General features: G+C 35.6%; 5 protein-coding genes across 7 annotated transcripts; all 5 read right to left on the bottom strand.

Moving 5' to 3' along the window:
- Positions 1-702: 702 nt before the first annotated feature.
- On the bottom strand, positions 703-2288 carry LOC113778437 (UPF0235 protein C15orf40). Of its 2 annotated transcripts, none has more exons than XM_027323850.1 (4): positions 2111-2288; positions 1907-1995; positions 1134-1268; positions 703-1016 (listed from the first exon to the last, which is right to left on the bottom strand). In XM_027323850.1, exons 1-3 carry the CDS (start codon positions 2274-2276, stop codon positions 1137-1139), a joined length of 387 nt encoding a protein of 128 aa, XP_027179651.1. In that variant the 5' UTR covers positions 2277-2288; the 3' UTR covers positions 703-1016; positions 1134-1136. The 2 variants fall into 2 exon arrangements, with proteins under 2 accessions (XP_027179651.1, XP_027179650.1); XM_027323849.1 differs by having other exon boundaries at positions 703-1010.
- Positions 2289-3663: 1375 nt separating this feature from the next.
- On the bottom strand, positions 3664-6197 carry LOC113777438 (G-type lectin S-receptor-like serine/threonine-protein kinase LECRK1). The gene has a single exon (XM_027322521.1). The coding sequence runs from the start codon at positions 6142-6144 to the stop codon at positions 3799-3801; it is 2346 nt and encodes a 781-aa protein (XP_027178322.1). The 5' UTR covers positions 6145-6197; the 3' UTR covers positions 3664-3798.
- A 1062-nt stretch (positions 6198-7259) lies between these two features.
- On the bottom strand, positions 7260-9656 carry LOC113776894 (G-type lectin S-receptor-like serine/threonine-protein kinase LECRK1). The gene has a single exon (XM_027321943.1). The coding sequence runs from the start codon at positions 9654-9656 to the stop codon at positions 7260-7262; it is 2397 nt and encodes a 798-aa protein (XP_027177744.1).
- Positions 9657-17350: 7694 nt separating this feature from the next.
- On the bottom strand, positions 17351-19946 carry LOC113778836 (G-type lectin S-receptor-like serine/threonine-protein kinase LECRK1). Its single transcript, XM_027324338.1, has one exon. It carries the CDS (start codon positions 19815-19817, stop codon positions 17481-17483), a length of 2337 nt encoding a protein of 778 aa, XP_027180139.1. The 5' UTR covers positions 19818-19946; the 3' UTR covers positions 17351-17480.
- A 3211-nt stretch (positions 19947-23157) lies between these two features.
- LOC113777525 (G-type lectin S-receptor-like serine/threonine-protein kinase LECRK1) lies at positions 23158-25802 on the bottom strand. 2 transcript variants are annotated; one of them, XM_027322642.1, is made up of 2 exons: positions 24359-25802; positions 23158-24280 (listed from the first exon to the last, which is right to left on the bottom strand). In XM_027322642.1, exons 1-2 carry the CDS (start codon positions 25701-25703, stop codon positions 23310-23312), a joined length of 2316 nt encoding a protein of 771 aa, XP_027178443.1. In that variant the 5' UTR covers positions 25704-25802; the 3' UTR covers positions 23158-23309. The 2 variants fall into 2 exon arrangements, with proteins under 2 accessions (XP_027178443.1, XP_027178442.1); XM_027322641.1 differs by having other exon boundaries at positions 23158-25801.
- Positions 25803-27129: the final 1327 nt, after the last annotated feature.

Here is a 27129-nt window from a genome sequence, read left to right as displayed (position 1 = left end):
AATTGTGAATTATAAATCACTTATGGTGTTCAACAATTTTTCAAGGCAAGCAGCCCAACTCTTTGCCGATTGGTCTGCTGGTTTTAACAGTTTGCCCTAGCTAATAATATAAATATGTCCACGATGTAACCAACATTGATAACTCTACCAAGTTCTAACAGAAATGGCTTCCAATATATTCTTTCAACTAAACCGATAATTCTTGTATAGGTGTGATTCCTAGTCAAATGTACATTTTCATTATGACAATACTGCCCTAGAAAATTACACTCTGCAAGATAATAAGATTGAAAGGAAACGAGGATTGGATGAGAAAGAATAGTGTTAGTCTCAATTCCAATCAATACTTGATCGAGAGAAGGGTGACAGGTGGCAAGCATATGACATCTTAGAAGTGCAACCATCAGCAACTAGTGGAAGGCAGAAGAGTCAAAGTAATAACTCAAGGAGGACAAATTCATGGCAGTATCGCCAGCCACTTACTAATCCTTGATTTTATTGATACCAAACTCTTACTGACAGAATATGTGTTAAAATTTGAAACATATGTTGGGCATACACACTATGATGACATACCATGCATCAAAGCAGAAATGAACTCCAATATCAAACTCAAGCAAAATAGCTCTGACAACACCTTCAGCCAATTACTAATCCTTGACTGCATGGAAATATAAAACTCTGATCCTACAGAAAGATATGTTAAATAGAAAGATATGCTGGCCATACATCTTAATATGCAATTGTGTAAAACTGGATTTCAATATCACAATCACATAAATACAAGAATCCTACCACTAAAAATCCCCAAGCATCTAGTGCTCATTTATCATTGGCAGAAAGAAGTACAAAAACAAACTAGATATGTAGCTTCCACGAGAAAGCTGAAATACAAGATAGTACACCATACTCAACTCTTGAAGATGGAAGAAGTACACAGAAATATCAATTAAAAAATTGTATGAGATAACCCCATTGTAAGGAAATGATTCCACCATACTTTCAAAGACCTGCTACCGCCACAAACCAGAAACTGTCATCAGATACCTCATAATACCAACATAATTAGAAAGCCTCATAGGCACATTGCTTATTCATCGTATTGTCATGGTGAAAGAGCTGAAACAAACTACCTTTTATTGGCCCTTTAATACTTTGTCAAGCGCATCAAACACACCCTGTAAAGTTACTTCCTCTACAACCACAACCTTGTCCCGTGATTTCAAACCAGAGCCTATAGAAACTTGTCTTCTTTTGACCCCTATCACCTGTTGAGGAAGGAAAATCAAATCTTAATATCGCCTACCAGAATGTATCCAGTCCTTTGAATCTACCAAATCTATCTTTTTTCTTCAATGCAGCCATCTGAAAATTAACATCAACCTAAATTCGTCCAATCCTCAGGATACATAAATGCATTCTAGCAACAAAAACCAAGCTAGTTTAACGTTATGCACTGCTGTTTAACCTCGTACATTTGTTAGAATCAGTTAAAACACTCTGCATTCAATTCATCATTTTCCGACTTATTTTTCGCATTTACCAACTTCAGAAACATATAATCATAAGATGTACATCGCATCAACAAATTTCCTACACAGATACTTAAATCAACTTCATTAGCAACTTCATTAGCAATAATCCTCCAGAGTTTAGGCCAAAAGTTCCTTCTTATCCAGGCCATACAATAGAAGTAAATAAAAATTCTCAAATCAATTGAAAAAATAAAAATACAATTCACAAAACTCTAATTAATGATAAAACCCTTCATATATCCAACTTGATCCAAGCTAAGTTCCAAACTAGTATCAGACTTCAAATTAAAAATTTTTAAATTATAAATGATATTAGTAAAAAGAAAATCCAACTAATATATAATTGAAAAAATGAAGAATGAAGAACTTACAGAGCTGATGTAATCAAGAAGTGCAGCATTAGCTTCGCCGTCTTTGGCAGGGGCATCAATTTGGACTCCTAATGCTTCATCATTAATATCTGTTCTTCCATTTTTTGCAAGAAAATAGAATTATTATATTCATACAGCTTATAATATGATCAGAGTTTAAATTTAAATTGAAAAGTATATAAGAAAGCAGGGAAAGAGAAGGACCAGTGATGGTGGCGAGCTTGGAACCGGGCTTGGCGTGGATGGTGATGGCGACGGAGGAAGGAGGAACGGAGCGGAGGCAGGCGGGGAATTTGGATTGAGAAGTGGATGGAGACTGAGTTGACTCGGCTGAGTTGAGTTTGGGTTTGGATTTCTTATTTGGAGCCATTTTCTGCGGGTTTACCAATGCCTTGCTGTCTGCTGCTGCTGTATAGAGGTCCAAAAGAGATTTTTTTTTCTTTTTTTGGGTCCAAAAGAGATTTTTTTTTTTTTTTTTGTCCAAAAGTTGATAGCTCATTAAGTTAAATTCTTGCGAATAATTGAGAAGGTAATCCTTTCACAATAAATAAATGAATAAATAAATAAATAATTAGGGATAATTTGGAAAACCTCCTCTGAGATTTTTAATAATATCACCCAACACCGGTGAAATTTGAAAAATATCACTTGATTCACTTATTTTCAAAATTTTGTAACATTTTAAACCCAATTCAAAATATACTATTAGAATATTCATTTTAAAAAAAAGAACATAGTTTCTCTCCATGAGAAAATAAAAAGTATATTAATCTAAAGTTAAAAACAAAGTCAAAAGTATGAAGATGTAAATATGATGAGACAAAATAAAGCAATCGCAATTATAGGCAAATTTTGTTTTAAAGTACACAAAGGGAAATCTATTTAAAATGGTTTCAAACTACAAAAAGATTTTTTTTTGTCTTCTTTAGGGTTAAATTATTTGGTGCTATATTAATTTTTTTTAATTATCAACTATTTTACTAATGAATAGATTTGGTACTTCCAGCAAGAGATAAATCCAAGAATTAGTACCAGGCAATCAGCAATCAAAGGTTATCATTAACCGGTGATAAAAGACACTATTTTTTGATTGAGTTGTTTTTGTGGTCATGAAGTTATCTGAAAATTGAATTATTAACAATGTCTAACACTTGGGGAAAATGTATTAACTGATGATAAAAACTTGAAGATAATTAAATCACACAAATATTTCTTAATCAATTATTAATACATTTTTACTTGTAATTGATGGTTGCTGTGGGTGGTGCTATGAACAGATAACTGCACAGCATAAAAGAAAAATCAAAAAGTGCACAGCCAAGTCTACTAGTAAATATGCATATTTTCTGTGTTAGTATACACATAAGGGTTTATAAAACTACTATTACCTCTCTTTAGGGATGAAAAGTATACTAGATATTTGTACTATTTCTTGAGGAGTCCTGCTTGGCTTTCGCCATAGATGGTGAAACAACTGTTTCATGGCTCAACTACTTTAGCTTCCCCAGTCTTACACTTTTCTATATGTATTGCTACATTATGTTTGTCATTCTTGCTTAAATGTATATGAAGGTGGACGAATTTTCTTTCGTGGCTGCATTTGTTTTTGTTCATATTCTTCTTATCTGAAAAGTTTGAGTGCAATGATGCAAATTTGGAATAAGGGAGAGATGAGCAGTAGTAACTTGAAATTTGAAATCTTATGTGTACGATTAGAGAAGCATTTGATACACAGAACCCTGAAAAGGATTATTTGACTATTGATCAACATTCTTCTTTTCAAACAGAAAGATCTTTATATCAGGAAGAAGTTGCTGCAGCATCTGATCTAGTGCTAGTGCATTTATGTATTATTGGAAAGATGCACCAAATGAGAAATGATAGCAACAATTTTAGTAATGGACGCTGAATTCATCCGATGGACATGGTGGAATAGGTACATCAATGATCCCCTCCAGCATCATCATCACCGTCTTCATTGGAAATCGAAGAGCCGGTTCATCCTGAATACACCATAATGCAACTGTAACCATTCTCTCAAAGGTCCTCCTGTCTACCTCTTCGCCTCTGATGAGTTTGCCCAGCTCGTTGGCCTCAAAGCACTTATAAGCCCAGGCAGGCAGCAGGGTTTCTTCCGGCCTTGACAGGTTGTATGCCAAGTTCTTTCTGCAGCAAACAATTTCCAGTAGAACTATTCCAAAGCTGTAAATGTCCACCTTCACGGATATGGGAACGTTTTTGAACCATTCTGGTGCGATATACCCTCTTGTCCCCCTGGCATGAGTGTTTGTTCTCGTTTGTTCCGGCATTAGTAATTTAGCTATACCAAAATCTGAGATTTTTGCCCTCCAAGATTCGTCAAGTAAGATGTTCTGAGGCTTTATGTCACAATGAATTATTGCAGACTCGCACTCCTCGTGGAGATAGAGTATGCCTCTGGCAACGTCTAGTGCAATCCGAACTCTATCATCCCAATTCGGACGCCATTGTCCTTTGAAGAGAAGATCAGCGAGGGAACCATTGCTCATATATTCGTAAACCAAAAGCCTCTTCGATCCCTCAATACAGTATCCAAGCAAGCGGACCAAATTCCTGTGTCGAGTTCTGCCAATTACCCTCATTTCAGCTCGGAACTCTCTTTCACCCTCTTCGACCACCTTCTCTAATCTTTTCACCGCCACAAAGCTTCTGCCTTTGTCAAAAGTGCCTTTGTGAACTGCTCCAAATCCGCCTCTACCTAATTCCTGGTTGAACCCCTTGGTAGCCTTCTTTAGCTCATTGTAAGTGTATGTTCGAAGAGTGAATCCCTTCATTAAGCCAGTTGTTCTGGTCTCAAAAAGTAGTTTTCTGTACTTCAAGATACGGAACTTAAAGATGAAGATAGTGAAGACTGCAAGGATGATGCAGGAATATGTTACGAAGCTCAGACTTAGAGCAAGGATAGTTGACCACGGCTGTTTCTGAGTATCACCGTTCAGACTTCTGCTAATGTCAATAGACAGCTTGAAGAAAGCAATAGATGGTACGGTACCAGTTGTATTCTTGAGATACTTGAGTGGAAGCTTGTATTTAGAGCAAGTGGGTTCAGAATATATAGCTGCATCACAATCACAGTCCTCCAAGCAGGAATGATTGCAATCTTCCTTCTCGCGCATGGGCGCTAGAAAATAAGGCCGATCATCACACCCTACATTCAGAGAAGTCATGTTAATATGGGAGGCATCTTCCTTGCCTAAAATGCACTTGCTCCCAGTGAAGTTCCTCTCACAGCCACCACTTGTCTCGTTGAGGTCTGTGAAACTGTAACCTGGCATACAGAAGCACTGGGGTTCGCCATCAATCCTACTGCAATAACTGTTATAGCCACAGAAACCTTTCACGTCACAGAGATCAGCAATTGCTTCCCACTCTGTCGACATATTAGATTTTCCCTCTGCATCAAAGCTATGAGAAAACAATCTAAAATTTCCATCATAACCAAGTGTTGCACGGTAAAGACTTCCGTTTACCCTTGAAAGTGGTGATGCCACAGGTTGTATCACTGAGGTACCAGTAGCATCAGCCAGTAATAATTTGCCGGTGACATTAGTAAGAATCAGCTTAGTCTTGGGGTTATTCATAGTCCCCGTGTTCCAGTAGGAATCTACCGAGTCATCTGCGGAGTCGGCAGGATATGCAACAAGATTTCCATCATACTGCATTTTCAGATGAAATCGACCTGACGGGTGGTCGATTGGAGACAAACTAGAGATCAACTCTTTTCCAGGGTCAAGTGCCTGGCCGCCTAATATGGTATCAGTTGGAAATATGAAGCTCTCCCATATAATACTTTTATATTGATCATAGAGCACAAAATTTCCAGAGTCAAGCATGGAAGCATAGCTCGCAGGTTTTGAAGGATCAGCAATTGTGTGAAGCTGACCTTGCTCATATTTCAACTGAAGCTTTCCATCGATGAAACCAAGACTTGAGCTCGACGACACAGCTGGATCATCCCTTTGGGCAGTCCACACGGTGACATTATTGGCACTTCCAACTATCCGAATTCCTACTCTAAAGCCACTCCCTTCTGGAAAAAATCCAAATGCAAACCTTTTGGAAGGTGAGTACCAAGGTTGACTGCTAGGATAAAGTGTAGCACCCAATCCTATCATATTTGCATCAGGCTGAGCTTTAGCAGCTTCAAAGGTTGTTGCAAGCAAAAATGATAAATAAACAGCGACTATAAAAAAAGCCATAAATGGAGAGATTAGATGGGATTATTTGGATTTTGTAGAGGCAGAAATTGGTATTAGCATCAGGAGATTAGTAGTGATAAAGAAATTCATTAGCATGGTTACTTTTACATCTGAGGGAAACAAAAAAAAAATAGGCAGCCGGCTTGGGGATAAGTCAACTTCATTAAGTCTTCGTTGAGAGGACACAGAATCTTCCTAAGACAAAGTCTTTGAATTTTCACGGACAACCATAAAAGTCTATACCGTGTAGGACGCGCAAAAGAAGACAAGATCAACTTTTCATAGGTTCAAGCCTGATTAATCAACGAGGTTACTTAGCATGATAGTACATCTGAAACTTCCGAGTACCTTGCAGCAGCACTGTTGCATGACGTTTGATTTTAAATACTATAAATTGAAATTAAAAATTGTATCTTACAGCTTATATATCTTTTTATGATTTTGTAAATTGGGTTCCAATCCGCGTCCTAAGAGGTCGCCACAACAAGTCAATAATATTGTGATAAAGATTGAACAACCACCTAGCTCTTAAACTGTCAAGGGCTGTACATCAATCTCAAAGACACTGGTTATAAAGATTTGATGAATTTCACTGGCTATGTGAAGTTGGGTACAGATTATATACTTCTAGTTAGCTTCCTGCCTATGACTTCGACTAACACCAATTGAGTCTGCTCAGGGTATGGGAGATTGGGTCATCATTCATGCGTGCTATTACTCAGTCAAATTACATTACTTGTAGTAATAATTGGTCCTATTCATCAGAATGACCTGATCAAACGCATTTGATTTGATATTTCAAAATGGAGAATATTCATCACAAGTACAACCATCACTCCACCAAAAAGAAAAAAAAGGAATTGATATTATTCCACAGGAATGTATAATGCATCAAAATGGATCTCATCATGATGATAAATCTCCAGTGTTACAGAAATCTATGACACACAGGGACAAAAGAACAAAAAGTCTGGTGAAACTCAAAATTTGAAGTTTTTACTCTCTATAGCTGAGGAAATGAATAAAAACGTATGTAACTTACTGGGAAAAAACAGCATTCCAAGTATGTAAATGATTGCAAATTTTACATAGTTGAATGATAGGTATCATTTAGGCTATGTAGGAGTAACAAGTGCCTGGGAGAAGGTTGGAGGAAAGGGAATAGGTGCATCCAGGGTGCCTTCTAACATTAGAATCACATTTTTCATTGGAGGCCTTAAATCAGGATCTTTCTGAATGCAACATAATCCAACTTTGATCATCCTCTCTAGTGACTCCATATCTACATCTTCATCTCCAATAAGGTTTCTCAGTTCTTTGGTCTTAAAGTACCTATACACCTTACTAGGAAAGGGTTCATCTGGGCTTTCAACATTGATAATCAGATCACTTGTGCAACATATTGTCTCCAACAGCACAAGTCCATAGCTATAGACATCTACCTTCTCTGAAATTGAGGCAGTCTTGTGCCATTCTGGTGCTGAGTACCCTCTCTCCTCTCTTTCCTTTACCATATTTTCTGTTTGATTAGGTGCTAGAAGCTTTGCAGACCCAAAGTTCGATATTTTAGCTGTCCAATTGTCATCCACCAGTATGTTTCTTGGCTTTATGTTGCAATGAACTACACGTGTATCACAATCTTCGTGCAAATATCGAAGCCCTTGTGCTATATCCACTGCAAGTCTCATTCTTTCCTTCCAGAATGGCCTTCTATCAACCTTATAGATCACATCCACGAGCGATCTGTTTGTCATGAATTCATACACAAGAAGCTTTTTAACACCCTCTATGCAAAAGCCTACCAATTGAACAACATTCTTATGATGAATTCGTCCCATGACAGTCATTTCTGCTGTAAATTCTCCTTCTGGTTCAGCATCAAATTTTTCCAGCCTTTTTACCGAAACTTTTCTATTACCTTCAGATATGGTTCCTTCATAGATCTTTCCATAAGAATTCCTTCCTACCTCTCTCTTGAATCCATCAGTAGCTCTCTCGAGCTCATTGTAGGAAAATGATCGAAGAGTGAACTCCTTATTAAGGCCCAAATTTTCCATATCTAATAGCCTTTGATATCTAAGAGCTCTCTTTCTGTACAATAAGAAACTGAAAACAGCAAGCAGTGTAAACAAAACTGATAAGAAGCCAAAAGGAGGAGCCAGAATTAGGATCATTTTCCTCTTGCGCTTACCCACCTTCTTTGCTCTCTGCTCAAGGAATGCATTTGCTTCTGCGGATTGAGAACTATTATGGCTTTGTTTTATGAAAGCTATTCCTGATTGATTCTTACCTTGGGTTGCATAGAGGATTGGATGCCTGTATTTATTGCAGTCACCACTTTTATATAGAGCAGCCCAGCAATTGCAATCATTCATGCAAGACGGGCCACATTCCTCCTGGGCCACTGGACTCTTACCATATGAATAGCCTCCAATGCTCATGTTCATTAACACTGTGTAATTGTAAGGCTGTGAAGTTTCTTTCCTTCCACAAAATCTTTCATATGTGAAGTTCCGGTAGCATCCCAAGAATTTCTTTTCAGGTTCAAAGTAGATGAAGCCAGGAAAGCAGAAACAATTGTTGCCTGTGCTGGCATCAAATGAGCAATAGGCGTTAACACCACAGTGACCTTTTACTTCACACAGATTCTGTAATGCATACCACAAGATTTTCATGGTCGAATTACCGCTGCTTTCAAAGATGTGCAAATACAGCCTAAAATTGCCATCAATATCAAAAGTTGCCCTGTATACAGTCTTCTGCTGGCTTTGATTATATGAGCTTTGTGCTATAGTATGCACACTGTCATTAATTCTTGACGTTAAATTCAAGTATAGATGACCTCTTTCAGTGAGAACCAGTTGCTCCCTGCCATTAGTCCATCCGAAAGTTCTAGTAGACCAATAAGAATAAGAAGATGCCGATGTAACGTTTACCGGGTAGGCCACAAGATTTCCATCACCCTGGAACTCAAGTATGAACCTTCCCCTTGACTGATCAGTTGCCGATACACTGGAGAAAAAGGTATATCCCAATGGCACAACCTGTCCTCCTAATATGGTATCTGTTGGATAATCAAAGCTTTCCCACAGAACATTACTTCCATTGAAGAATACAAGATTACCTGAATCAAGCAAAGAAGCTGAAGTTGCAGGCTTTGTTAGATTATAAAGAATATCTCCTACACTTTGTTTGGTCCAAAGGAGAAGCCTGCCTTCCCTGCTCAACTCAAGATAGGCGTCTGAAGGGATCGGTGGATCGTCTCTATTTGCAGTCCATGTAACGACTGGATCAGGAGTTTTAGTCTGCAGCCATATGCCCACTGCGAATCCATCAGCTTTCTTGTAGAAACCAAATGCAAAAGTGCCTGAAGGTGAAAGCCATGAAGAAATATTTTGAGGGAAGAGCTTAGAACCTAAGGTTATGTTGTTGCCCTTTACTGGATCAAAGTATCCAGTTCCAGCATAAATCAAAATCAGAAGTGTCAAGAATTTGAGTATCAAGTTAGCCATGAGGGAGAGAAATGAAGAGGTATCTAATTTGTTTCAGTAACACATACGCATTTTCTATTTAACAGGAAGATTAGCTAGAAGGCTCTACTTTAATTGATTTTGACTTGTTCATACTTCATTAGAAACTTCTTTCAGTTCTCTTTTCCGTGTAGTTTCTGCAAGCTTGGAAAATGCAAATGCTAGAAGATCAACATACCTAATGACCGTTGACTTAGAGTCAATTCCATCAAAACTTGATTTTCCCTGGAATGGGGGACCATCCCACAAGTTTACGTACTCAAATGAAATATCAGATGCATACGTTTACACACTTTATATATCTCAACAATATCATGTAAAACATAATTTTTTTGATTTTATGGTTTAGCAGGTTATTTCTAATGGATTATCAAATTTCAACCATTTAGTAGCAGAATCATTAGTATTAATCAGGGGCCTTCTGGTAATATTATTTTATGTAGTTGGTTTTTCCTATTGTGTGATTCTCAAGTCCACAAAGTTGATTTTATATTATGCGGAATCAACGGAAGGCACTAAGAGAAGAACCCTCCATTTTAGGTCTTAAACCATATAGCTAATGAAATTAAGCCTTTAATTTGGTATCCAAAAATTACAAAGAAAAAAGAAATTGATGGAACTCAAGTTTGTTCTTCATACCCATCACGGTTGCTTGATCAACTGATGTGTGTGAGGCGATAGAAATTAGATATCATGATATCAGTCGAAGAAGTAATAAACATTCCACCCTAAAACAGGATTTATGGGGGAAAATTAGATGCTTAAGGTAGAGATCTCTTGACCTATGTTTTTGCCATGCTCAACGTTTTACTGCCTTATTGGTTTCGTTTGTGGGCATCCGGTTGGAGTATGGGAGTTGGATGCCTTAGACGTACACATATTTTGACCTTCACCAGCTACATAGGCAGGGGCATGCAAAGCTACAAATTTCACATGAAATAGGTAACCATCGCATTTTGATAGTGTTAACATGGAAATTAAGAATCAGGTCAAGAAACCTTGTATACTGTTAACTGGAGAATAAAAAATATACAAAGGAAAAGACAAACTCTGCACTCATGTGCCTTAAATAGTTGCCTAATAATTCTCCACATGATATTCTTGGCTACTCACAAGGAATTTGATCAAAACTGCAATAGTTTTAATGCGAGGCTGTTGGTTGGTCCATATAGTTATTTTCATGGCCAAGTCTGTGTAAAATTTTGTTGATGCCATGGGAAGTTTATTTGAGCCCATCACTATATTAGCTACAACGCAAATCATGTTTCTGAGATCAAACCATTTGGGGGCGCAAAGAGGCATGATACTCACTTTATCCATAGCATCAGGTGGAATGAGCAAGGAAGCCAACTATTTAGGTATTGGAGAGGATATTGTAAAGAGGTAGAGCCCCCAGTACCAGGTTTGCAATGTAAAGAGAGTGCTGGCTCTATGGGTATTTCTTCGTAGACAATGTTAAAGATTTTGATGATACAATAGCTGATAGGGCTGATATTCTATTAGTTTCATTAAGAGACGAAAGACCAATAGACTACTTCAAAGATCCTGTAGCATATATACTTTTATGTGGTGAAAGAAATATTGCATATTGACCTCCAATGCAGCGGCGAACAGACCATTCTCAACAACTGTCTCTGACCATTCACCCTAATGTTAACAGTTGCTACAAGCGCTATCGGCCTAAAGTTTTGAATGTCAGTTCTGACTAAAACGTATTGAGTTCTTGGAGAGAAATACCATTTGTTTTCAACTTGTTGAACTTTCGGGTTATAAAAATTTCAATCGATAGTTGGAACCTAAATTTAAATAGTAGTGCGAAGAAGAACAATTATAAGAAAGCATCATTCTTGCAACGTTTGAGAACTTTCTTGAGAAAAAAGCAACTATTCTTGATTAACTATGTTACAAAAAATAACTCCAACTGCGTGCAATGTATGTGCAGTGTACGGGCATTCTCTAGTCTACACTTGTATTGTATTTATGACTTGCAAGATAGATAGGGTGAGCAAAGAATTAGTTCTTACTCATGAGTACTTAGTTAGGACCCTCGTTGCCACTGTTCGATGCTAATTTCAGTGCTAATCCCGCTTATCACGTGAAGATAAAAAAAATTTAAGTTAAATCAAATCAATTTGAATTATTAAAAAAATTAAAGAGCATGTGACAACGTAAATAAACTAAACATTTTGTATAAATATAAAAGTGACAGTATGACACTGAGTTATCACTGCAAAGTTATACCGAGGATCCCATGTGTACGACGAGTACAAGGGGGCACAAAAATAGAGACCATTTGCAAGTTGAACTCAGCAACATCCAATTCTGGGTCTTGCAACCCAAATCAAATTTATGGGCCTAGAACCTAAAATCCAATTAGGGGCTTAAAGCCTGAGACTAAAACCAAAAAAAGAAAAAAAATAAGCATGATAGCTTAAAATTTATGGATTCATTATCGGACTTTAGAGCCTTTATAATTGTTATTAACGTTGCTCAGCCTAATACTACAAGAATGATTTAGAGCCACGAGCCCACTTATGTGACTCTGAATACAAATAATTGGAGTATATGTAATAAACAAAATTTGTGCTTGAATGATATAAATTGCAAACTTGTATCTGCGTAATCCTATGAATTTGTAGTAAAGTTCCGTGATTTATTTGGCCTATATGAAGGATCTCTACTTTGATATAATAATTTAGTATTAGGCCACTTTACGTGGAATTTACTCCTCTCCCAATCAAAGTACCTTTTGATTGGTGACACATAGACCAAAATATGCCATTCGTCTTACATTTTAGTTTCTTGTAGCACCAATATAATGGGGTTCCTTACCCCAAAAATATTACTATAAGTTTAGAGGTTGAAGAACTTGTGGGTATCGGCTATAATTAGCCACGAGTTGGAATTGCAGTCTAGGTTTGCCGCCGAATGATCCAGCTTCCCGTTCCGACATGCAGAAGGACAGAAGAATTCTTCCAATAAACTAGGTATGAGTTAAGCCACCTGTAGAAATAGAACTCATTCGAGTGAGTAATTGACAACTCTTTTGATTGCCAAAAATCCAACAAAGGAAAAAGAAAATTTCGAGGTTTTATATTAGCTTAATAGGATGATTATCCTAGCATCAATCCAATTTCGTGTTCTCTACTTTTACATGGCCCTGGAATGAAACAGGGAAAGGTTCAGCTGAATTTTGTCTCAAATTGTCTAACTTTTACGATATTTTTTAATATACTCATGAATCTGGTTTTGTGTAGAACAAATTTTGTAATAATTACACTACCCGCTCATCTCCATCTATTTATATCCATAGCCCTGTTTCCTACCATTAATCATTACTCTACCATAAACATAAGGACAAATTACACTTTACCCCCTGTAGTATAGTTAATTTTTACATAACCCCCTATAGTTTTAAAAATTATATATAACCCCCTCATAGTTTAGATTAAAGTATTAATGTGACGAAAATGATCATTTATAACGAAACCTATGAAAATATCGAAATTACCCTTGACTAAAATGATTGAAGTGACCAAAATATATAAATAAAATATACATGACATTCTAATCCCACATGGTTTTATATTTTACCATATAACTCCTTTACGATTTTTAATATATATACATAACCCCCCAATGATTAATAAATAATTTTCAACTTTACATAGGGATATTTTTGACATTTTAGCTGATTCTATTATGGATTACAAATTTCGTCATATTGACACTTTAATCCAAATAATGAGGGGCTTATGTAAAACTTTTGAAATCATAGGGGAGTTATATAAATATTTACTAAACTACAGGCGGTAAAGTGTCATTTGCCTTGAATAGAATTACAGGTCCACAAAATATGCATGCATGTAATGTTGAGTTAATTTAAATTTGATACCTCTATCAAGCAATTTAAATTTAAAAAAAGATTTGTATTTTACCTCTATTCACGTGATATGGCCTCAAAATCTCTATCAGGCAATTTAAATTTAAAAAAGATTAGTATTTTACCTCTATTCACGTGATATGACCTCAAAATCTGAATCCTCTATTTAAATTTGTATTTACTCTCAAATATTTAATTTTTGTTAAACACAAAACCTACCATTTTTCCTTCCATAAAAATGTTAATATAACACTTTTTTAATTTTAGTTACAAACATTTATGTATTTAACATAAATTAAATAATTCAGAATAAAATGCCAATAAAGAGCCAATACTTTACTCATCTAATGGATGAAAGCCATAAAGAATTAATACTTTATGGGCTATTTCTTTTTTTAAAATATTTAATTTATATTAAATAGATAATCTACCGATTTCCTTTTTGTAAGAATATTACTGTAACACTTTTTTATTTTACTTACAAACATCAATATATTTATCATAAATTAAATGTTTGAAAGTACAATACCAATAAAGAGCTGGTACTTTAAATAGGTAATGCATATTTGCCCATAAACTACACCCCTTAAAGTTTATAATTGTTAATTGATTTGTAGTACTTTGTCATTCATTTGACATGTAGCAGAAAGGGCAAATTTGGTACAAAATTCTGATTTCACTCCCTAAAATAATATTTTAATCGTTTGGACTGAATTTGTAAAGGATTAGTAAGTTCAGGGGAGGTCAGTGCAATTATCCCTTTATTCTATACATCCAAGGTTTCTTATGGTATACCCCCACACTTTCCACTTTATGATTTGTTTAGCAAAAGATATACGGTCTTTTTACCCAAAAAAATCCCAATTATTTTTCTTCTTCCAAACTCACTTGTAATTTTCTTTTCTCCATATCCTTCAACACCCTTCATCAAGCTAATCATCTTTGTTATCAAACATGGAAAATTGTATAAGAAATATCTTTTTGGATTAATTTTTCCTACATTGACAGAATTGGATAAATGTTACATTATCTGAATTTGAATATCTAATTTTGTATATATAGTATACATCTAAACTTATTAATATATACATTGTCGGTGTATAAAAGATTTATCATATCTTTTTCCTTGCTAAAAAAGTTTGTTCATTCGGTTTGCATGTTTACAAAGATGTTGTTCATTTGGCTCCCATGTTTACGAGGATGACAACTCTTTTGAGTAATCTTGATGAATCACGTAATATGTTCCGGACCAAATAATTATAAGGAAAGTACCCTTTTTGAAAAGAAAAGAATAAGAAAAAAAGATCATGACTTCTTTAGTTTTTTTTCACTACTCCATTCCCAACATTAGACAAGGGATTTTAGCCTCAAAGGGACCGCTAAATAGGGATAGGAAATGACACAGACATGACCAACTGCCCATTTGTGGATCCTTTGGAATATTTATTACTCAAATTGGGATTGTTTGGACAAAGATAATTTGGTTTGCAAAATTTATTTTCACAAATTTCAATCACTTTTTTATCTTCTCAATCACCTTTTTATCTCATATACATCATATTACAAAAAATGTACAGTAAATATCTCAAATAAATCATTCAAATAAACTCTTATCCAAACAGACTCACAAATTGCTGATTTGCACCATCCATATCATTTATCATTTATTACCACCCGTAGGCAAGTCATTACGGCAAATGTTTCTTACGCGTCTTACTTGATTGTCAAAGACGTGACTTGAAAATGTCAATTGTTTTGCAAATTCTAGGTACCTTCCAAGGCTGCATGTGTACTTGGTCTACAAGTCAAGGTATTGCCTAGAGGCCCTACACTATGCATTATTGCAAACAGTGCCATTGGAAAGTGGGAGCACAAAGTCTGCGGTCAAGAAGTCACATCTCGCAGTTATTGTGGGGCATCTGTAAGGCAGACAGACTGCCATTGGCTTCCATATTCTTTTTTTTTTTTGGCACAATATAATTTGGGTGGATTGATCTCCCATCGCCAATAGGCAGGGCATACCCGAGAAGCCACTTGCAGGTTCTCACAGATAGCATGTTCTGAGATTATAGATCGCTGTAGAGATTCTTACAAATCACATATTTTTAAGGTCATAAATCACTGATATGAATTCTTATAAATCGATGATCAATACAATCTTTTGTATTAATAATAAAATTCAAATACATAACCTATTTACAAAAGAAGAAATCTGCCATTAACAACAAAACCAACTTGTGTGGGCGTTTCCATGTTCATTGACTTGCTTACTAGCGTCTGTCATGCATAAGGAAGGGCATTTGTGGCCTAAAATACTGGAAAGCAAAATTTTTTTTTCTGTGGAAGATTTAGGATAAAATATACTTTACCCTCTATGGTTTAACGATTTTTTTTATATAGTCCCTCATATAGTTTCAAAAATTATACATAATCCCTTCATAATTTGAACTAAAATGCCAATATAACGGAAATGATCCTCCATAACAGAACTCAAGAAAATGTCGAGAATATTCTTGTTGAAAAACTAAAATGGTTGAAGTGATCGAAATATATAAACTCCCCTTGTGGTTATATATTTTACTACGTCACTCCCTTATAATTTAATACTTTGCCACATAATCCGTTATGATTTTCAAAATATATATAACTCTCTTGTGGTTAATTAATAATTTTCAACTTCACAAAGAGATACTTTTAACATTTTAGTTGACTCCGTTATAAAATGCAAATTCCCTAACTTTGATACTTTTGTCCAAATTATAAAAAGATTATATATAGTTTTTTAAACCACAAGGGAGTTATGTGAAAAAATGCTAAACTATATGGGGGTAAAGTGTATTTTACCTGAAGATTTAAGATATACCATATCCTTAAAAATATTGCAAAATATACTTTACCCCTATGTAATTTAGCGATTTTGCACGTAATTCTCCTATAGTTTCAAAAATTATATATAACATCATCATAGTTTGTATTAAAATGTCAAAGTGACGGCAATGATCATTTGTAATGAAACTCATGAAAATGTCGAAATTATCCTTATTTAAAAAGTAAAATAATTGAAGTGACTTTTCGGCTGGTGGGATAAAACTCAAGCCCAACAGTGACAACACTCTAACCTCGTATAATTTTATATTTTATCGTATAACTCTCTTATGTTTTAACGTTTTACCATATAACCCTTTTATAGTTTTCAAAATATATATATAACCCCCTGTAGTTAATGAATAATTTTGAACTTTATATAGGGGTATTTTTTATATTTTAGTTGATTTCGTTATGAAATGCAACTTTCATCATTTTGATATTTTAATTAAAGTCGTGAGGGAGTTATGTATAGTTTTTAAAACCATAGAGATTATATGAAAATGCGCTAAACCATACGAGGGTAAAATGTATTTTGCCCTTAAAAATAAGATTTAAAAATAAACTCTCTGTAATAAAAAGTTAAAACTCTCTAAAGTTCATGCCCCAAACATGAAATTATCAACTCTTCCTCACGGGATCTCGGACCACTCCTTGAAAGAAAAATAGGATATGACATAAAATACAAAATGAAGAACTCAAGATTACTAGCTATATTAGCATGTTTTCTGTTGCAATATTTTTTGTGTGAAAGATTTAAGCATACGGCAGATCCTTTAAGACTCAAAATTTATTACTATACTCAGCACATGACAAATTAAAGTTCAAACTCGCAAGATTTCAGAGCACTCCTTGAAAGGAAAAAAAAAAAGACATAAAATAGAACACAAAAGAAGAACTCTAAATAAAACTCTTTATTCTTTTGAGAAAAAAGAAACAGAAAATAATCAGTTTGCTTCATACTTTAAAGAAGTAACTACCATAGCAAAGTGGGACAATTTTACAAGAACAAGCGAGCAATAACCTCCAATAACCTACAATTTTATGTTTGGAGGTGTTTACTCATGGGATGGACATGGTGGAATGGGAACATCCACGAGCCCTTCCAGCATCCGCAGCACAATCTTCATAGGGAAGCGAAGAGCCGGCTCATCCTGGATGCACCACAATGCCACTTTAAGCATTCTCTCGAAGGCCGTCTTGTCCACCTCTTCCCAACTCACAAGTTTGTCCAACTCCTTGGCTGCAAAGCACTGATAAGCCCATCCTGAAAGCAGAGTTGCTTCTGGTATCGCCAAATTGACTTGAAGGTTTTTTCTGCAGCAGATGATTTCCAGCAAAACTATCCCAAAACTGTAAACATCAACCTTCACAGATATGGGGATGTTTTTATTCCATTCTGGTGCCATGTACCCTCTTGTTCCCCTGGCACCAGTGTCGGTTCTTGTTTGATCTGGCATCAATAATTTGGCCAAGCCAAAATCTGAGATTTTCGCAGTCCAGAATTGGTCAAGTAAGATGTTCTGAGGCTTTATGTCACAATGAATTATTGGAGCCTCACATCCTTCATGGAGGTATAGAATACCTCTAGCAATATCTAAGGCAATCTGAACTCTATCATTCCAGTTAGGATGCAATCTTCCTTTAAAGAGTAGATCTGCAAGGGAACCATTGACCATAAGTTCATAAACTAAGAGTCTTTTCGGTCCTTCAATACAGTATCCGAGCAATTGAACCAAATTTCTGTGACGAGTCCTGCCTATTGCCCTCATTTCAGCTCGGAACTCTCTTTCACCTTCTTCCACTACCTTCTCTAATCTTTTCACTGCAACAAAACTTTTGCCTTTATCAAAACTCCCCCTGTGAACTGCACCAAATGCTCCTTTGCCTAATTCTTGCTTGAATCCCTTTGTCGCCTTCTTTAGCTCATTATAGGTGTACGTTTGAAGCGTGAATTCTTTGATTAAGCCAGTTGTTCTGGTCTGAAGCAGCAGCTTCTTGTACTTTAGAACATGGAACTTAAACATGAAGATACCAAAACATGCGAGTACAACGGATGAATATGTAACAAAGCTTAGACTCATTGCAAAAAATGTTAACCAAGACACCTCCTTCTTTAGATGATCATTTTGAGGATTTGGTGATTTGATAAAAGCAATAGATGATGTAAAAGTAGCATTACTGAGATACATGAGAGGAAGCCTGTATCTAGAACAATGCAAGTCGGAATATGTAGCTGCATCACAATCACAGTCCTCTGAACACGACTTCATGCAATCATCTTGGTTGCCCTGATACTCTTGAAAATAAGGTCGATCTTCCCCTAATATACTCACAGGAGTCATGCTGTTACGTGCTGCATCTTCCTTGCCGTTAATGCACATTCCACCGGTGAAATTCTTCTCACAGCCGTAGATATTAATGGCCAGGCTGCTGAGGTCCCTGATGAAGTTGAACCCTGGTATACAACTGCAATTCCACTCCATATCTTTACTAGTGCAATAGCTGTTAAAGCCACAGATGCCCTTTATGTCGCAGAGATCATCAATAGCTTCCCATTCTGTCCTCATCTTAAATTGTAATGTCACTGCATCAAAGCTGTGAGTATACAATCTAAAGTTTCCATCATAACCAAGTGTTGCCCGGTAAATATTTCCCCTGATCTGTGAAATTGCTGAAGCCAATACATGCACGACAGAAGAATCAGAGGGTTCAATCAGAGACAATGTTCCGGTAGAATTATCAAGAATCAGCTGACTATTATTGCTGTAGCTCACATTAAACATGCCCCAATAGGTCTCTGAAGTGACATCTACACGATAAGCAACAAGATTTCCAGAATACTCCATTTTCAGATGGAATAGGCCAGACGATTTGTCATCTTGAGAAAGGCTAGAGATGAGTTCTCTCCCACTGTAAAGTATCTGGCCACCTAAAATTGTGTCGGTAGGAAACTCAAAACTCTGCCATAGTAAGGCATGATTTTCATCGTACAGCACAAAGTTTCCGGAGTCAAGCAAGCAAGCAGACAGGGCAGATTTTGAAGGATGATCAGCAATAGTTTGATATTGATTACCATGTTTCAGCTGAAGCTTGCCGTTGACAAAATCAAGTGTTGCATTTGAAGATACTGCCGGTTCATCTCGGTTGAAAGTCCAAACTGTGATACCATTTCCACTGCCAACAATCCGAATTTCGACTTTGTAACCTTCTCCAGTTTGGAAGAATCCGAACGCAAATCTTTTAGAACGAGAGTACCAAGCTGTGGGCTGAGTAACAGGAAAAAGTGAAGAACCCAACGGTATCATATTCAAGTCATCAGGCTGAGCTACAGCAGTTTCAGATGATACAGTAACAAGGAAAAATATCCAGAAAACTGCAGTTAAAGAAGCCATCAACTCAGATTAGTGATTGTTCTTTGATGGCTATTATGGAGAAATTATTTGGATATTGATTAGATCAACATATCACTAGGATACAATATTGAACATCTATAGCAAAATGTTGTTGGTTGGACGTTGACATGGCACACATTCAAGGGAAAAGCGTACAAAGCTTCCTAAAGATTGTACAATATATATTTATCATTGCTAATCATTTTATACAAAATATATAGATAAGGATTCCTATTTTGCAAGTTTCATACATCACGTCGCAAACTATGTATAATTTATTGTCGATACCATACATTTTTTTTAGATCCCAATTTTGGACTCTAAATTATGCAGAGCGGAAACTTCTGCAATCGTTCTTGCGCCTCTCACATATCGACAAGATAACATCACCATCTAGGCAAATAACGAGTGACCAATGAATTTAAGGATTATTATCAGTAGCGGAATTGTCAATTTCTTTCCTTATCAACAAGAAAACGAAATGTCGTTTTGCAATTAAACGGGTCAAAGATGTTATCTCTGACGAAATGGAGTCCGTTTGACTCAGCACTCTTTTTTAAAAACTGTTTTTGTTTTTGGAGTCTACAGTAACACTCCAAAAAATGACGAATTGTGTGTTTTTAAAGTTTCAACAAAAATACGAATACAATTGGTTTTTGATTTCTATAAGACTAGTACTAGAAATGAAAAAGCAAAGCAACCTTTATATTAGTTGGACAATATTTGTTTTTTTATTTATCTGAGAGAATTGTGCCCAAAAAAGAGAATTTCACATCCAGTATCCCGTCATATTGTGCTCTTCATTTTTCTCTCTTCCATCTCCATTTTCCGGACGCTGTTGTCCTTTTTTTTTAGTCAATTGTTGCTTATTTACAACTACTACTAACCTACGAAGTAGATGACAGATTCAACTGAATCATTAGAATAGGATGCGACTAAACCGCCATCGGACCAAAACGTAGGGTGAGCAACGATATAAATTTGATCAATTCGGTTATTTGATTTGTAAATATTTAAATCTATTTTAATTCTAAATTGGAGATAACCAAATTCATTTCACTTTCGAATTGAATATGGAATTGATAATGAAAACAGGATTAACCATTTTTAATTTAAAAAATAAAACAAAAAGGCTACAATAACTCCATTCAAGTACAAACTCCGTATGCATTGCCTTAGTTGTCTATGCTTAAAGTCTTAAAGATTATTAATGATTGGTGAATATAAAGGCTAAAGTTGCAAATTTAAATATTCAATAATTTGAGAAATTTGAGAAAACTATTTTATTTTTATATTTTTGGATCTCTTAAAGTGAAAAAACAAGGAAGAATAATCATTTCAACTTTTTTATTTTTAATTATATATAAAAAGGGTAAATATATTTAAAAATTTTGACCATACTAGTTAGAATAACGATGAGATAAAATGCCTAGAAAATAATGTTAGAAATTAAAGCGATTGTATCACTATAATTTCAAGGGATAAAATGATAATAATAATGTGATAATGCTATAGAATATAAGAGTATTTTTGTTCAAAATTTTTTAACGTATTGAGTTGAATTACTTATAGAGGTGAAATGACTAAAAGGTAACATTATGAGGTAAATTGATAGTAGTGATATAGTTTAAGGGGGTAAAGTGATAATAACCCTAATTGTTATAACCAATTTAAGAACAACATGTGGAATTACTAAAATACCCATGCAGGAGGCGGATGAACAGTTGTAAACAGTGCCATCCAAAATTCTTTTTAATAAAAGTATAGCATACTTGTACAATTTTTACAACTAATTTAAGAACAACATGTGGAATTACTGAAATACTCATATAGTAGTCGGATGAAAACTTGTAAACAGTGTTATTCAAAGTGCTTTTTATATATGTATAGGAATCACCAAAAATTTCAACTTAAAACAATTCACTGTATATATTTTCTCTTTTTGAATACTTAGGAAATCTTATTGCGTGTGGACTAAAAGATACTACTGTCGTATCGTCTAGACAAGTAGTTCCGTCCATTGTTAAACAACTCGAGCTGAGTTAAACAAAGAGTCTGATTCTAGACGATATTGTGTGCAGAAGCACATATTTTTTCACTCAACATTATCCTGTTAAAATATAGAAATATATATTTTGCGTAAATAAAGTTGACCATCTAATGACTTTTTTGGTTCATTTCAATAGGTTATTAGCTTATTGAAAAGTACTTTCTCAATAAAACTTTTAATAAAAAGTACTTATTGACTGTTTGAGTGTTTTTAAATATATTGTTTGGAGGCAAAATTCAATAAATACTTATTGTATTGAATAATGTGTAATTTGAAAATTTTTAAAAGTGTTTATCTCTCTATTTGGTTCATAAAATAGGATAACAAAATTAAATTTGATATTTTATTTTTTAATTACAAAAACTACTCTAAAAGCACCAAATTTGAGCATTTGCTAAAAGTATTTTAACACTAAAAACTCTACTCCTAATTTTATGGGATGATATTCACCAAATACTATAAAAATATTTTTAGCACCTAAAAGTACTTTTTTACCATAAGCACCGCAACCTCAAACAGGGCCTAAGTAAGTTTGGAATGCAATGACCACTTTATCCAGTTATTTAAACGATTCAATAAGATTATTAAGTGTTTAGTTGTCCGAAAAAGTTTAAATTTTACGTGCAAAAGTTTACACAAATCAGGGATAGATAATAATGTTTGAATTTTAGGGTAAGCCATCCCTTCAGCTTGAGATACTTGTCCTACGACACAACATAAAAAAAAAAAAAAAAGAAGAAGAAGAAGAAGTTTATTACTAGCGTATAAACTATTCTAATTGGATGTACAAGGCATATGCACAATTTTAGATTTTAAATTTAAATTTAGATTATTTATCATGCATTCAAACCTATCGAATGTACACTGAACCGGAGAAATCTTTAAGAGATAAATACTTTAAAACTTAAGTATCAAAACATGAGATTTTCATAGGGAGAAAAGACGAAAAAAAACAACAACAACAACAAAGAAATTTTTTTCTATACCCCTAAAAGCACTTCATATTTGTACGCCCTTTTACTATTTATTGCTGTCATAGTCCCAACTCCCAACCTGCAACCACTTGAAACCTACGTCCATAATTCATTCAATAAGTTTGGTCGTGGAAATATATAATTGCTACTTCTGAAGTTCGGAGCCAACAGCACTTAAAACTGAGGATTCCAACCCCTTGTGCCCTCAAATCCAAAGGAATTGCTTGAAGCTTATCGCAAGCTAAATTAATAATGAAAGAAAGTAATCTTCATAAATTTAAACTTGGTGGACTATTACAACTTGCTTACATTCACATATAACAGGAAACTTTTACTAAGGTAAATTATATGCAATTTTACATAAAGACGTTGGCAAAAAAAAAAAAAAAAGCGTAAAGACATTGAAAAAAACATAAGGAAAAAGGGAAAAAAAATCTTGGTCTAGTCTGCAATACAAGCTACCTACCACTAGATTGGACAAAGGGGAGCTGGTGTATCAATGGTACCTTCTAACATCAGAATCACATTTTTCATGGATGGCCTCAGATCAGGATCATGATGAATGCAACACAATCCAACCTTAACCATTCTCTCCAGTGAGTCCTTATCTACCTCTTCATCTCCAGTGAGCTTTCTCAATTGTTTGGCCATAAAATAATCGTACACCCTAGTAGAAAAGTTATTGTCTACGCTTTGAACATTGATTTCCTCAGTACTGTTGCAACAAATTATTTCCAACAGCACAACTCCATAGCTATAAACATCTACCTTCTCTGATGCAGAGGCTTTCTTCTGCCATTCTGGCGCCGAGTATCCTCTTCCCTGTCTCTCCAAGGCCAGAGTTTGCTTTTGATATGGAATTAGAAGCTTTGCAGAACTGAAATTAGCTATTTTAGCTGTCCAATTGTCACCCACTAGTATATTTTCCGGCCTAATATTGCAGTGGATGATATGTGTATCACATTCCTGGTGCAAATAAAGAATCCCTTGAGCTATGTCGAATGCAAGTTTCATTCTTTGGTTCCAAAAGGGTCTTTTTTCGACGTCAGAGAGACATTCTGCCAGTGATCTGGTTTTCATAAAGTCATATACAAGGAGCTTTTTAGCACCCTCCAAGCAGAAGCCCACTAGTTGAACAACATTCTTGTGGTGAATTCGGCCCATAGCAGCCATTTCAGCTATGAATTCTCTCTCTCCTTCGTCGTCAACTTTTTCTAGTCTCTTTACAGCAACAATTCTATCGCCTTGAGATATGATTCCTCCATAAATCTTCCCATAGGAAGTGCACCCTATCTCCTCTTTGAATCCATTTGTAGCCTTCTCGAGCTCATTATAGGAGAATGACCGAAGAGTAAACTCCTTATTTAGGCCGAAGTTTTCCATTTTTAAGAGCTTCTGGTATTTAACAGCTCTCCTTCTGTACATTGAGTAACTCAAGACTGCAAGCAGAGTAAATAGAAATGATAAGAAGCCAAATGGAGGTGCAAGAATTTGAACCATTCTCCTCCTGTGTATACCTTTTGGCTCTGCAGATTGGAAACTGTTGTGACTCTGCTTGATGAAAGCTACCCCTGAATGGTTCTGATCTTGGGTTGCATACAGGAGAGGAGGCTTGTACTTGCTGCAATTACCACTTGCGTGTAGAACAGCCCAGCAATTGCAATCACTTATGCAAGACTTGCAACAGTCCCCCTGAACCATTGGAATACTAACATATGGGTCGCCCCCGATTTCCATGTTTTCTATCGGGATTAAGTAATATTTGTTGGACAAAGAATTGTCCTCCCTAATTCCACATATTCTTTCATAACTGAAGTTTCTGTAGCATCCCAAGAATTTCTTATCAGGATCCGGATCATGGTAGATAAAGCCAGGAAAGCAGCTACAGGTAGCGTTGCCTTTGCTGGCATTAGATGAGCAATAGCTGTTAAGGCCACAAAATCCTTTTACTTTACAGGGATCAAATTGCGTCAATGCCGACCATAGGGTCATCATGCTTCTTGAGTTACTTAATTTGTGCGCATACAGCCTGAAATTGCCATCAGCATCAAGGGTTGCTCGGTAAATCATTGTTTCGCTACTTTCAGAAACATTCAAGCCCTGCGCTATGCTGTCATTACTAAGATCAAAGGTTGGATCCAAGTAAAGACGGCCTGTTTCTGTGAGAACTAGAGACAAACCATCAAATTCAAATCCAGCGCCGTATGACCAGTAAGCCTCATCAGGCGCTCCTGTACCGCTCACTGGATACGCCGCCAGTTTACCATCGTGCTGGAGAACCAGTTTAAACCTTCCACTTGATCTATCTGCCACTGATACACTAGAGATTAGGCTCTCGCCCGACAGAAGTTTTTGACCCCCTAATATGGTGTCTGTTGGATAGTCAAAGCTTTTCCATATGACATTATTATCACCATCAAAGAGAACAAAGTTCCCAGAATCAAGCAATGAAGCTGAAGTTGCAGGTGCTTGCAAGTTGTAAACAATTGGGATGAATCCAGAGGCAGTGTCTGTTGTCCGAACAAGAAGCTTACCTTCCTCAGTCAACTCCAGATAGGCGTTTGAAGGGATAGGTGGATCGTCTCTATTTGCAGTCCATGTAACAATGCGTTCAGTCTGCAGCCATATGCCAACTGCAAATCCATCACCTTTCTTGTAGAAACCAAATGCAAATATGCCGGAAGGGGAAAGCCAATAAGGAGGATTGTATTGAGGGTAGAGCTTTGAGCCTAAGGTGATATTCTTGAACGGCCGAAGCATGTCATCGCCATTTCCAGCCTGAAATAAAATTACAATTGTCAAGAATTTGAGTACCAATTTGGCCATTGGGATGAATAGATATCTCTGTAGGTAGAACAACATTATATTTATTTGATGCTAGAAGAGGGTTGACTCCCTCCGTCAGGCCGCCTCAAGTCTTAGTGTCGACTAGATGATCTAATTTGAAATTTTGGTACATCTTATAATATTTTCCATAAAGTTACACAAATTATTGTACTTCTTGCAATATTTGATTTAGACCAACAAAATTCATTCCAAACTTGTACATGTACAACAAAATATTGTACGTATACACCAAGATAATAGTCGGTTGTGAAACCCCAGACATTTTCAATATTTCCCTCTGCTTAAAAATATTTAATTGACTAATATTATTAATTACTTTACTAGTAGTGTGACTACTTCATTTATCTCCTCAGGGATTTTATCGTAAATGTTCTACCAAGGGATTGTGGGAGTTGATATTTAACTCACGATCTGTACAACTTAACTAACCAACCTATCGAATTTCTACTTTTTATTTTTTATTTTTTTCTTTTTCCGTTTGGCAAACACCAAATATGCTGATTGTCATCTAGACATGATAGGAGAAAAAGAAGGAAATAGGAAGTTAAATTCAGCAGCGGGAAATTGGAGCAGTTATGCTACAAGTCATGGAGACTAATGGAAATTGTAGCAGTTATGTTATATGTTGAGGGACTTGATATATATGAGATAAAAAAAATAATTGAAAAATGAGTTTGTTTGGATAAGAGTTTATTTGCATGATTTATTTGAGATAATTACTATAGCACTTTTTGTGATGTAATGTATGTGAGATAAAAAGATGATTGGAAAGATAAAAAGGTGGTTGAAATTTGTGAAGTAAATTTTTTTATTTGAAATCAAGCCAATCCAAACAAACCCAATGTGCTCACGAAAAATGCAGAGATTTTTTTTGATAAAAAATTTCTTTACAAACAAAGTCTGATAACATTTATAATTCTAGAACTCTTGTCACTATCCACCATTCACGTCAAAGAACAGAAAGAGATGAGAGAGTTTGTTGCCATTTTGGACAACGGACATGTAAGACTATGAACTTTCTTCTAAATTTCCTTGTTTTCTGTTTACCATGCAAAGATTTTCATGCTTAGGAGCCAAAAAAAAAAACATTTATGGAATTAGAGTAAAAGTTTGGTCAATTTTGATAGATTTAGTTGTTGAAATTTCGGAACTGGCACGTCACTAGGCTCTCATTATTAAATATTACTACTAGCATCGCTAACTTCTAAATTTGATACTACTACTATTAAACTTGGACTTGCTTGAACTAAGAATCCAAGAAGACAAGAAATAGATACAGAGGAGTACCGCTAGCTTTTCTTGTATGAATTTAGAGACATAGCTTGATAATTCCATAATGTTCCGTGGCCGGAGTACATAGAATCGAGACATGGAAACTTAATCTAGAGTTTGGGAAAAAAAATTCCTTTGTGGCTCAAAAGTTTTGGAGTTGGAGCAGTTG

This window comes from Coffea eugenioides, chromosome 7 (assembly GCF_003713205.1).
Source record: "Coffea eugenioides isolate CCC68of chromosome 7, Ceug_1.0, whole genome shotgun sequence".
Lineage (NCBI taxonomy): Eukaryota > Viridiplantae > Streptophyta > Magnoliopsida > Gentianales > Rubiaceae > Coffea > Coffea eugenioides.
The sequence above is the reverse complement of the archived record's forward strand: the minus strand, read 5'-3'. Positions and strand labels throughout refer to the sequence as shown.